The 13,539-nt window shown below is 36.7% G+C and overlaps 1 protein-coding gene across 1 annotated transcript; it reads left to right on the plus strand.

Annotated features, from left to right (window-relative positions):
* The first annotated feature begins 2,136 nt into the window (after positions 1-2,136).
* Positions 2,137-12,303, plus strand: LOC145780964 (protein NipSnap homolog 1-like). The gene is made up of 9 exons (XM_082592649.1): positions 2,137-2,378; positions 2,571-2,686; positions 6,815-6,860; positions 9,234-9,328; positions 9,874-10,085; positions 10,472-10,503; positions 10,579-10,673; positions 10,857-10,940; positions 12,054-12,303. Exons 1-9 carry the CDS (start codon positions 2,290-2,292, stop codon positions 12,116-12,118), a joined length of 834 nt encoding a protein of 277 aa, XP_082448775.1. The 5' UTR covers positions 2,137-2,289; the 3' UTR covers positions 12,119-12,303.
* The last annotated feature ends 1,236 nt before the right edge of the window (positions 12,304-13,539 follow it).

Consider the following 13,539-nt stretch of genomic DNA (forward strand, 5'->3'; position numbering starts at 1 on the left):
AAACTTTCGATCATTAACAGCCGGTGACTCAACTAACTTTAATTATGCTCCACGAGACGAACGATCTCCTCAAATCATTCAATTATTCAACAAGATACTTCAAAGCAAATCTCCAGTAAGAGGTGATTACAAAGAATTATTGGAACTAGTGATTTTGTATCTGGATGGTGGAAATATGCAATTCACCATCCAAAGTCCTGGTGCCCTCCATAAGGCACGTTGGATGTGTAAAATTTTGTATAATATTGTTTAAAAATGATCATTTTAGAGGAGAAAATTATCACTGAGTTGCGGAAAGGAGCAATATTTGCAAGTCATCAAGTTGAAAAGATCAATCGGTTTATGGAGTTCGTTACTTTTACTTACTTGCCATGGTGGTATACTGCTCAGTTTTTTGAAGATGCCCCACACAATGACTTGACACTGTGGAATGCATGTAACCAACATTCTGATCAAGATGTATCCAAGTTTGCAATTCGTTCTTTGCCAAATCACACCTGTTATCTTACTGAGGAACTAGTAGGGCTTTCTCTGTTCAGCAACCAAGTGCACAATGATGAAAAGAAGAAAACAAGAAAATTGTGGACAAATTAAACACTTTTGAAAAAGTAACTGTTTTTTTCAAAACAACATGGAATTGGATTTGGGAAGCCAATTTTGCCCACTGTCACAGAAAGTTCCACTCTTGTCTCACTTGTTGGCAGTTCAACCTGGCAATTTTTCAACTTGCTGAATATTCCAACTGATTTTTTCAGTTTTCCTGTAGAGCAATGGGATGATATTCCATCGTACTCAGCAGGAAAGGAAATTATTAAAAACATCCATGTTGTTAATGATAGTGCAGAAAAAGGGGTAAAATTGGCCACTGACTTCCTGTCTACCGCAAAAATGGAAAAACGGTATCAAAATGTGCTGCAAGTGGTGGAGAACAATCGAAACGAAGCACCTAATTAGCGACACCATAGCAAGCCCTCAAAGTCTTGGTTTTTAACGTTGTGATTCAAAAAAGTGACTTTATTTGTTGTTTAAAACATGCCAATACACCATTTTCATTGTAATGGTTTTCGTAATATTTTCGACGAGGGGGAGGTGGTCCTAAACGTTACCCGAATTACTTGAAACTTCATATTTATGCTTCTTAAGCATAACCTCACCCATACTAAAAAGTAATCTTGGTTTTTTCAAGTTTTTATAATTTGGGGGGCACCAGCCGCACCCTAATATACATCCCATCACAACACCCCAATAACCCATTTTAAATGGAAAAAAATAATTAAAAAATCATGTTTGCCATACTTTGGCAGAGAAGTTTGAGAATGTTTTTTTCGTCAAAAGTTTGACATTCTTTAACCTGCCTAACATAATAACATAAAAAGTTTCCTATATTTGTTGTACCGGTATTCATAGTATTGATTCTTGAAATTAAAAATACAGATTGTTATCTTTCATTTGACACCAAAACTGAGTATAAAAATGAACATGTCAGAAAATTACACCATTTCATATAATTTTATAAATTTTGGGCCAAAGTCACCCTCAAGGGCCAAAGCCACCCCGGTTTACGGTACTGTAGAGGAGAGATGAAATCACATGGTATCATTCATACATTAGTATGTCTAGCTTAGTGTATGCACAGAACAATATTCACACAGTTACATAACTGATTGAAAACTTTTGTTTGATAAGGATTCAAAACTTGATTTACTCTGGTCTAGCCTAATACCATATTTTTGGGTATAATGATAATATATATACAAATTGTTGTAAAACAGGGTGTTTATTTATCGGCTGTGGCTATGTTTACACTATATAGTGTAATAATACCCTCAATAGTGTTGCCAGATAAGGAATTCTGCCCTAATTTGAGAAAAGTTTAAAGCTGTTGAAAACAAAAATTTGTATTTTGGAAATTTTTGTAGTCCTGGGCAAAGATCAAAACCCTAATCTTATTCCTAACTCTAACCCTTAACTTAACCCTTCCTGATTTTAATCCTAACTCTGGCAACACCTGATTGTAACCATGGCAACAAGTGTGGAAAAATAGCCACTTCCTTATTTATCTTTCAATCACATACAGTATATAAACTAACAGTATAGCAAAAATTGAGAAAGCAACAGTGCCATATAACGTTTTTAAGCCATAGAGTTTTTATGTCATTTTACGGAGCAACTTGTTTGGCAGGCAACTGCAAAACTCTTTAAACAACTTGAAACGTATTTCATGTAATAGGCTAACATAAAACTGACAAAACTTTGTGATTTTTTTTGGATGACATCACTTCCAAAAGTATGCATTCGTTGAAAGTTTTTCGTTTTAATTTGTCTGCTGGATTAAAGCTAAGCCCTGGAAAGCAATCCTTCTTTGAAACAACCAGCAGGTAACATAATTTGAGAATAATTTATTAAAGATGGATTTTTAAATGTTCTTTTTTGCAATCTTTAGGCCAATGTGTCAAGTAGCCCAAGTGCATGACTGTGCATTTAACAGTTAGATTGCAGTTGTAATGAGTGTATGATTTTTAAATTGTAGTTGTATGATATGCAAAACTTTGTGTTTTTGCTTTTGCTAGGTGTGTCAGTTCATCAGATTTCAAAAATTTCTTCATGCCTAAAGTGGCGCCAAGAACTGATTCACAATCTTCCCTATTGACAAAAAAAGATGTGAATCATTTGTACAAACTTCAGTGTAAGTCAAAAAGTTTAATATGGTTTTAATAGTAAATTTTTAATAAAAGTTTGTCAAATATTTAATTGTGCATTAGGCTGGACTCCCACTCGGCATAAAATCATAAAAAATCATAAAATTTGGCTTGATTTGGAAAAAATCATAAAATAGCATAAAATTTAGACACAATCATAAAAAATCATAAAATTTAGTTGATGGAGAACTGAGCATGTAAAAATCAAAAATTTTGTAATAGTGTGATGTGTAATAGTTGTGAAGTTCCAACCATGATGACAGCATAAAATACCGATTGTGATGGCCGTCTGTGGAATGCGCTGATTTAGGATAACATGTGGTTGCGTAATCAAGTCCAGCGTTGCCTGTGGAGCTGGAATTAGATAAGGAGCGTAACGTATACTATATACTCGAGTATAGGTCGATGGCAAAAAACTCCTAACTTCATATTTATGACAAAAACTCAGTCAGCGAATGAACGTTCAGCGCTGGTAGACATTGAATCAATATTAAAAATATGCTAATGTCCGCCAGCAATTGTTTATCTCAGACGAAAAAGCATATCCAGTTGTGCGAAGAAGAAACTGTAACTTCTGACGTGAGCGGTTGAACTCAAACAAAACTAGGCCAGCAAAATGTGCTATCATGGCGTTCTTGAAGCAAAGATACTCGCAATGTGTGAGAATTATTTTGAATTATTTATTGTTCCCTGCATCCTGTTCATACAGCTTTTCGTAAAGGAATATTAAAGCTTTCATTTGATGTGGATGGGTTTTTCCATGAAGTGCATTTCTTTTTCAAACTTTCAAGTGCACGTCGTGAAAATTATGTATCATTGGAAGAGGTAACTAAAGTTACAGCTCAATATGCCATGCAACATGTTCAGACTCGATGGCTCTCCATGAAATATGTTGCTGTCAGAATTGTTGAGCAATGGCCAAATCTAAAACATTACTTCCTGCAGTTTTTGCCTAAGCAAAAAAACTTCAAGTCAAACATTGCATCCACCCAGAGATACAAAAGGATTTCAGAAGCATTAAAGGATCCATTGACTGAAGCTTATATTTCATTTGTATCGTTTGCTTCTGGTGACTTTGACCGGTTTTTAGTCCTATTCCAATGTGAAGAGCCACTGATTCACATTCTTTACTCAGCAATGTGCTATCTGATCACGGCTTTGATTAGTAAATTCATCAAAAAAAAGAGCATATCATTCACAGAATCAGAAAATCTTTTGCTTGATGTCTCAAACAAAGAACTTCAGAAGCCGTTGAACTTGATTGATGCTGAAACACGAGCAAAAGTGTTACTCAGTGATGTTGCAGTCCTTACTGAAGCTGACAAGAAGAAATTTAAATCTGAGTGTACAAACTTTTTTGTGGTTGCTACAAGTTATCTTTTACATCATTTGCCATTACATTCATCTGTTATCAAGCAGGCACAATTTTTGCACCCAGAAAAAAGAAATGATGTTGGAGCCACAACTTCTATCGCCAATCTAACTTGGACAGTCTCCAATTGCCTTGAAAAGTGCCTTGCAAATGCTTTTGCAATTGATGTATTTGTTTCAAGAGAAGAGCTTTGTGATAAGGTAAGACTGCAGTGGTTACGATATCAATCTGAGGACATTCCAGATGAGTTTTACAAGAAGACTGATCTTGAAAGTTGCAATAACACCAATTCTCAATCTTCTTATTGGACTCAAGCGCTAATCAAATGTGGTTTAACACCCCTACCAAAAGTGTCTTCCTACAAGAGAATTGATTATTATTGGACAAAAATTGGAGGCCTGTTAGATGATGCTGGGATAAAAAAAATATGCGCAACTGTTTAGTCTGGCAAAGTGTGTTCTAACATTAAGTCATGGTAATGCCAGTCCTGAAAGAGGTTTCTCCATTAATAAACTTTTGATTGATTCACATTGTTGTACTCTTAAAGAAAACACAATTGTTGCACTGAGAATAGTGAAAGATGAACTAAATCGGTATGATGACGAGGTAAACTTTCCCATTAACAAAACACTAGTTTCAGAAGTGAAGGGTGCTCGTGCAAAGTATGTAGCTGACCTTGAGCAGCAAAGAGTTCTGAAAGAAAAATTGAGAAAAGAGAAAGAAAGTGCTCAGGCTACTGTTGAAGCCAACAATATGGCAGAAAAACAAAAGAAAATCGAAACAATTGAAGATGAAATTCGAAGAACTGAAGAAAGCATTAAAGCTGCGGATGAAATTCTTGGAGATGGGCATGCAAAGCTTCAGGAGGCATTGTCAAACAAAGCGTTGGACCAGAAAGTTCTTCAAGCAGCTGAAGCAAGAATTGACATCGGCCGTGATTGCAAAAGAAAATGTGAGAAATTACTTGCTAGGCTCCAAACTGAAATTAAAAAGAAAAGATCGTAAAAGTGAATTCTTTACCAATTAACTTTGTCTCAACAACTTAAGGTGACTTTGAAATTGAACAAACTTGCCATTTTCAGTCTTATTTTTTTCATTTCTATTTTGTTCGTGAAATGTTTCAACTGCCTTGCTGTGAGTGTGAAGTAGCCTAAATTGTGCTGACTTGCAATCAGTATCTCTCTCTCTCACTTGTTTGCATTTTCTTGATTCACTGTGGTTGTTTGATTTACTTGATTTTTTTAGGTTTTTTGTACTTAATTATATTTCGGTTCTGGCTGATTATTTGAATTTTATGGTACAGTTTCATCCGATTGAAAATGTCTGAAAATTTTGTTTACATCCTATCATTTTCCAATTCAGTGTTGTGAAGGGGCTGCTCTAACTTATACTGTAAATGGCCGCTATAGTTTTCCAAAGGGTCACTTTGGCCACTAGTTGAGTAAGGCCTAGGCGTGACCTACTAGAACACGGCCAAATATGTTGCTATTTGAGGAAATTTCTAAGAGTCTGAATTGATACAATCATAGCTATGATCAAACCTGTCATCTTCCCATTACCAGAAATAAGTAAAATAAGCAATATTTGCACCAAGACATATGTTTGGCTTGTTTAACTGGAGATTAGGTAGCCTATGTACGTTGGTCGTTGGGCACAGTTTACACAATAATAATGTAATATGTAAGACTTTTCAACTGCACCCTGGAAGTAGTATCGTTTGGTGTAATTGCATGTTTCATTTAAAATATCAAGGATTTTTTGTGGATTCTGTGTTGTAAGCTGTTCATTGTTCATTTGATGTGTCAATTTAAATTTTAATTCGTTTGTTTTTCGCCGAGTTTAGTTTTGCAAGTGAAATATGCCTACGGTATTGGCGAAAGATCCTGCTTTATAAAAAAAACCTAACGACTGTATGATGACTGATGAGACTACCGACAGGATGCAGTTGGAAAGTGTTACATATTTTACATTACTATTGCAAAAATTGTGCTTAACATACATATCTAATTTCTGGCAAAACAAGCCAAAAATATGTCTAGATGCAAATGCTGCTTGTTTTACATACTTTTGTAAGTGGAAAAATGACAGGTTTATCATGGCTATGATTGTAACAACTCAGACTCTTAGAAATTTTCCCAAATAGCAACATATTTGGCCGTGTTTTAGTAGGCCGTGGCCTAGGCCTATATTATGTTTTCTACTTCTACACAAAAGCTGTATGTTTGCTTTGACGTGATGACTTGCATTGACTGTTTTTTCTGTAATCGCTTCTTATGCTTAAAATGTAGGCTAATAAGAAAAACTTTAAAAAAATTAAATATAACAAAACATCGAGCTCTGATGTAAAATCATAAAAAAAGCATAAAATTTTGATGAAAAATCATAAAATAGCCCAAAAAAATCATAAAATTTTTGGCTTTTTTGGCATAAAATCATAAAAAAAATAGGAAAACCTTGAGTGGGACCCCTGATTAAGTGAGGTGAAATACAGTATATATATATAACAGTTTTTATTACGGTATTATTATAAGTTTTTAATAATTGTTTAAATTTATAATTTTTAAAGACCTTTCATGTAAAGTTAATAGTGGTAAGTTATTACATTCAATTTCAACTCGCAGAGTGTCTTTTTGTATAAATTAGAAAATAAACCATTTTCATGCAATTGAACTGTTTGCTCCTTAGCATAATGATCCCACAAGCTTGTTATTTTTTCATTTCCAATAAAGACCATGCTTTGCAGTTCATCAAGTTAAACCAGAAGCAATGGATGACTACAAAGCATTGTGGTATGAAGAGATTTTTACTTGATTTTATAACCTTATCTACTGTGCATTTATGCAACCAAAGTGAGCTTTTAAAGTATTCAGATTACTGTGTGATTTGAAAAAGTTTTTTTGTTACCATATGTATATAGAAAACTATTTCTACAACTGCATTTTTGATAAAATACAATTTATCTTTGCAAATTTAAACATTTGTAAAGGTTTTAGACATCTGCAAGACTGAAACTAGTGTACACTGTACAAATATACTATAAAACTACGGAATGGCCCGTTTCGGTGAGTCCGACCCCTATTTGGTGATTTTTTCAATTTTTTTTTTTTTTAAATTATTGGGTACCGTAGCCCAATTATCATTGACGTTTTAGGGTTAGGGGTTAGAGGTTAGGAACTCACCGAATCAGACTCACCGAATAGTAGCAGACCCATAAAACTAGGTAGTTGGTATCAATATCACAGGGGTTGGGAACCTTTTTAGGTAAGAGAGCCATGAAAACTACATTTTTTTAAATGTATTTCCATGAGAAATATGCAATGCTTAAACACTTAATCCAATTACCATGCAGTGGCAGCTGATTTGTTGTAAAAGTGGGGCCACATGTTTGCTTAAGACAAAAAAGTTGACAAAATCATATTTAATTTGGTGTATACTGAGCATATTTTCAACGCTAAATTGTAATGAAAAATTAAGATAAAATTTTCTGCAAGCCAGATGCTGTCATCAAAACAGCCACATGGCATGTATGGCCCACGAGTCATGGGTTCCCGACTCCCGCAATATCACATCATGTACTTGTATTGTATATTGCACTATTACAGTATACAATATACAAAAACAATGAAAACTATCAATACTACAAAAAAGTGCTCAATGCTAAGCAAAAAAGCAAAGCAGAGCAAATTAAATCAAATATAGTTATTACTATCTGAAGCCTTTACAAATTGTTTCACCTAACGGATCATCAGAAGGTTTGTAAAAACATGTAAACAGTGAAGAATCGATAACTATACAATAGCTATACTATACAATATACATATACATAACTATACAATATACTAACTATACAATATACATATATACCTAAATGGTATTCCCTCAACATTCTTGAGAGTGGGTTAATAGTTCTAATTTGTTATCGACTCCAAATTTTCTCTGTGTAATTCAGGTTCTGAAAATGTGTTTTTACTAGTAACTTTGTTGGGTAGCCTACCTAAGTATGTCTGTAAGCTTTGTGGAAGTTGAACTATGATTCAAAACCATGTCTTCATTTTTGTCTCATCGTATTTTAAAGGTTTAGATTAAGTGGATAAAAAGGCAAAAACAGCCATATATGCTCTTGATCGGTGTCGAACTGACACCCTTTTGATCATTCAACCAGAGTTAGCATCACTTGGCTATGCAGGCGTCTTTGAATTAACAATAATGCTGGAAATTATCCTAAATTAGCATTTAACGTTTAACAGCGTCTATGAACCAGCCTTGTAAAACCATACATGCATGAAAGTAATGAATAATGATAAATAACTAGCTTGCTAACTTTGTCCTTTTTAACGTTGATTTTAAATCTGCTGATGTTGAGTCAATGAAGACCAGTTTTGTATCAAACGTGTAGTTTAGATACGGATGGGCAATTCAGAATAATTCACTATTCCAGAATTATTCCGAATTACTAAATCGAATCCACAATACCGAATCCTATTAACTTTCAGGCTCCAACAACGCAAAAACTAAAAAAATTTCATGCAATGTTTATTTGCAATTTTAGACACAAAAGCAACACAATCAAAGTAGATGTTTGTTGCAGTGCAACACATTAAGGCATTCCAAATGACCGCCAGTCAAGCGGGAGCGCAGCTTAGTTGCCGTCAAGCCCGCACTGGAAAAGCATCGCTCGGAAGATGCTGATGTGGCAAGAATGCCGAGATATTTCAGAGTCAACTCCTTTAGCAGCGGCTTCTGCTCAATGTTGTTACGCCACCAGTCAAACTATTGCTGAGTCGCATACGCACGTGGATTCAAGAAAAGCATTGCACGATTGTGCATGTGTACAAAGCGTGAAGAAAATTGCGCGCTTGTTTTCTTTGATTGCACATGCGAGCGAGTAACGTAGGGATGCATGCGCCATGCGTGCACAACGCGTGCAAAATGTTTTTGAAAGTGCGGATGGCGTCAGTGCAAAGAAAAAAGTGAGTAAACCACACTTTTTTTCCACTTCACTGTCTCAAGCTGACAGCTTGCAAAGTTGCAAGACTTGTTTAAAACCGAATCTTGTTACCCGCTTTTATTGCCATTTTGGATTCGGATAGTTTAGGATCCGAATCCTTCTGGATTAGGTATTTTGATTTGCCCATCCCTATGAGCCTCATTGTATGTTCCAGTGCCCAATATCTTCCTCGTGTTTCTGAAAACTCATCTCTTCCAACAGAATTGGTCGGCAGTTGGTCGTGCTGGTATGGACAGCAAGATCAAGTCGGTAAGTGTGCAAACCACTTTCGGTCATTAGACCATTTGTTTTTAATCAATGGATCAAAACCCCGATTAATTTATCAGTAATTTATTTTTCGCAAGCATCACTGGAAAATGGAAATTGAGCGTTGCCAGATAGTTTGCATTGTAATATTGTTTATATGGATTACAACTGTTGTGTTGTGCAACATGCGTAAAATAATTATGATACTTAGCTATCACTGTACCAGTGTACCTACTTGCAAGTTTGCAAATTCAAACACGAAAAGTTATTGAAAAAATATTCAGCAAACGCTGTAACAACTCCATCTGGGACGTATTGACCATCATAAATTAAACTTGTTTACGTCAGAAACAGAAGCTCTGTTGTTGTACTACCTAATTTTTATCGTATGATGCATGTTTGCACAGCGGTCTGCAGCATACCTTCATAATGCAGCTGTTGCTTTAGTCGCAAGCTGCAGTTGACTAATATTTTTTTTTTATTGCCAGCCCATGTTTAATTAAATTTTGTTGCAAATTACAAAAATTTACCGTTCGGTGTTTCCCCAGTTCACCTGTGGCGATACACTGATGGTTTCCCTGGTATCCGGAAGACAAACCTACTGCTCGGTGAGACCGAATGGTACCAGGCCATGAGGCAGGAACGCATGAAGATGCTCACATCAAGAAGCAACCAGTTGTTGTATGAATTCTCATTCTGGAATGAGGTGGTGCCACGTGACGGCCCGAATATTTACGAGCTGCGAACTTATCATCTTAAGGTATGACGCCAGCTTTACTTTTACTACTTTTCGTCATCATCATCATCCAAATTTGGTTTTGTCCTCATTAAATGGGATGGCCGATGCAACAGTTGTCTTTACTCCTATTCTCCCCATCTTATTCTGGAGGCGTTTTTACTTGATTTAAGTTACGTTAAAATGTTAATAATACCAGTCCAATAGTGTCTTTTCTTACATGCTGCTTTATCCAACATTGCTTCCAATGCCTACATTCTGGAAGCTTCGCTGTGAAAACTCCAAATGTATTCTTAGAACTTTGAATGTTAAAGAATATGCAATAACTCCGGAAACTTTATATTGTACATTCGCTTGTGTAAAGCAAAAACATTGACAGTTTGAGCATCTTATACAAGCTATTTTTACAGCCTGGAACAATGATTGAATGGGCCAACAATTGGTAAGTAAAAAACAAAACGTCTAATTAAAGTATTGGTGTCCCTACTTTTTCTTACCTTCTGATACCTTCTTTCAGGGCTCGCGGCATCAGAGCCAGGCAGGAAAATAACGAGGCCGTTGGTGGATTCTTTTCTGAGATTGGAGAGCTCAACGTTGTGCATCACTTGTGGGGTATGTTCAAGAGCACTTTTTTATTGTAATATTTTGTCAATAAATGAGTTTACAAAAATCTTAAGCTCTCTTCCACTCCACTCCATGGAGGGTTGGTAGAGACTATTATCAACCTAGCTTGTGGGCTACATAGTTTTCAAAGCGATGTTTCTAATGTCTTTCTCATTTGCTTTCAAATGACAGCTTACTCAGACTTGCATCATCGGAAAACCACTCGCCATTCCGCTTGGAACAAGCCTGGTTGGGATAACACTGTGTATTATACAGGTCTGTTGCTACACATTTCATCATATGAAGTAACGATTATGCTAGGCCAGGGGTCACCAAACTTTTTTGTCTGAGGGCGGATTGCTGCGAGATTAACAGCTGCGGGCCGGATGCAAATTACGAAAAGATATACATTTATTTAGAATCTCCATTGACTTGAATTGAGCACAATAAATAACAAAGTCAGTTGTGGAATAGCAAAGTTGTGATGAAAATCGAAAGGTTTGCTAGAAAAGTTATCCCCTGCTGTGGTACACTACAGGGCATCGGGCTCTTGAAAAACATTACATCTTTCCAAATTTGGCCTAGGCTGTCCCCATTTGTGGTGGCCTAATGGTAAAAACAGAACACCAACATGTAAAAACTATATGGAAAAATCATTAGCAGGTTGCGTGTAGCTCAACAGCAACGTCAGTCCTTTACAAAAAGTTTGGTAACTTTTTTCCTTAACAGTTGTAGTGCAGCTGTTATTTCCGCAGTACGTGGCGGGCCGGATGAAATCAGTTCGAGGGCCGGTTCCGGCCCGCGGACCGTAGTTGGTGACTTCTGTGCTAGGCTATGCCGGTTGCGTTTGTTATCTCACACGTGTAACCAAACAGTAAAAATGACGGATTTTGCTGTCTGGGTTATGGGATTATTGTAAAAAAATTTTTCTATGGTAATTGCCGCAATTGCAGCAATTGCCGAGTGGTTAGCGCGTTGGGTTCGCAGTCGAGAGCCTGCTTGTTCGACTCCAGCCACCCGCACTTGCTGTTGTTTCTCTGGGCAAGAAACTTTACGATAATTGCCTCTACCCAGTGATCGATTTCGAGTAATGGGTAGTACCAAATTTAAGTCATAAGTAGAGTAGACAACCGGAAAACAGACATTGCCGTCGGCTGCAGCGTGGGTCAGGTGTACGTCGGAAGGCGTACACCGATGCATAGCGCTCAAGTCCGCTTTCCCGCAATGCAGGATAAAGATAAACAAACAAACAAACAAACAAACCACACGTACAGGAAATGGGTCTGTTTTTCACTTTTCCAGACTTGGGACATTTGAACGTTTGTACTCGACTGCGTGTTTTATCGTTGGTCGTCATTTTTGTTTAACTATCCTGATCTTTTATTTCAGTTCCATTGATCCGTGAAATGAACTCAAGTATTTTGATTCCCTTATCGTTTTCGCCATTAAAGTAAGACAAGCTTTTGGAAGATTTTCATGAAATGAAGTATGCGAATTGCTGGGTTTCTGCGAACTCTTTCAAGAAATCCCATCTTGTGTTTTTTCACCATTTTCCTTTATTGCGTTCTTCCCATTTTCAAAATAGCATCGCATGAGAAATTGCTTGAAGAATCGAGGATTAAAGACTGCATCAATTTTGTCTGAAGAGTTTTGTTTGGATAAACATTTGAGATGTCGTTTGCAGTTTACGCTCAAATAAACTCCTGCGGATTATTTCACCACAAAAAATTTCAGTGAATAAATCACAAAGAATAACCTATCAAGGCTTAGTCAGTCCGAGGATAAACATTCAAAACCAACCAGTGCAAACGCCTTTCAATGCAGAGAAAAGCACTCTTGCTGTAAAGATGTAGGGATTTCCAGTAAAAATGAAGGTGTATTGGTGTTATGGGGTTACTTTATGAGTTGAATGCACTGGCAGTGGATTATTATTCACGGAAGAAATGAATCGACTGAATAAAACGTTTAATTAATGCGACTATTTTTCCCTTCATTAACCGACCTTAATCCTCGAATTAAAGTCGATTACAAAAGAATTTTGCACAAAATTATTCTCGATTAGTAAATCAGACGATTAACTTAATCGGCCGTTGTTGGTGTCTTTAACTCTTAAATTGCTAATTGTGGAGCCTCCACTCAGATTTAAGTTGTGTTAGTAGTTTTATCCCTTCGCAGCAGAACTTTTAACTCTCATAGGTTTTCAGTTAAAGTACTGCAGCTTGGAAACTATACCTCCAGGAGAAGTGTGCGTAGGGTGAACTGCAACCTGTGCACTAAGTTTCGTGTTGCTCTGAGCACAAGTCTGTCAAACGTGTTATCTCGTTGTTAATCTTCATGGTACGATACTACATGTGAAGATGAGATGTGCCATCATGCATGGTAAACTTTATTATCCACGAATAAAACTTCCCATTGTAAATGGTTGTCAGTAGCGTGGATGGACGGGTTTAGAGAGCGCTTTGGGTCCCAAACATTACTAACAGGCTGGTAACTTTAAAAAAATATTCTTTTAGAGGTAGGCTATCTCATCTGCTGTCATCAGCCTCGAAAATTTTATTGAATCCTGGCCAAAAGTATGCTCAATGAACCTGATGGCTACGTCCTATGCATAACTGAATCTTCACCCCAGCTCGGTTAAACGTGGGTTCGACACCGCTCCAGAGCGCGCGGCTGTGTCTCAGCAAAGACAATTAATGGCAAGCCAAACTAAGAGGAGCAGCTGCCTCGAAGACTATATGTCACTTCGCTGCTTCCTGTCGTCTGTTGTATCGCAGTGTACTATATGTTACCGCAATGGGCGCAAATAAAAGCATGATTATTATTATTAAACTCAATAGCGTAGCAGCTGATTGCTACGATTTTGGTTGTTCCAACT

This window comes from Aplidium turbinatum, chromosome 12 (assembly GCF_918807975.1).
Source record: "Aplidium turbinatum chromosome 12, kaAplTurb1.1, whole genome shotgun sequence".
Classification (NCBI taxonomy): Eukaryota; Metazoa; Chordata; class Ascidiacea; order Aplousobranchia; family Polyclinidae; genus Aplidium; species Aplidium turbinatum.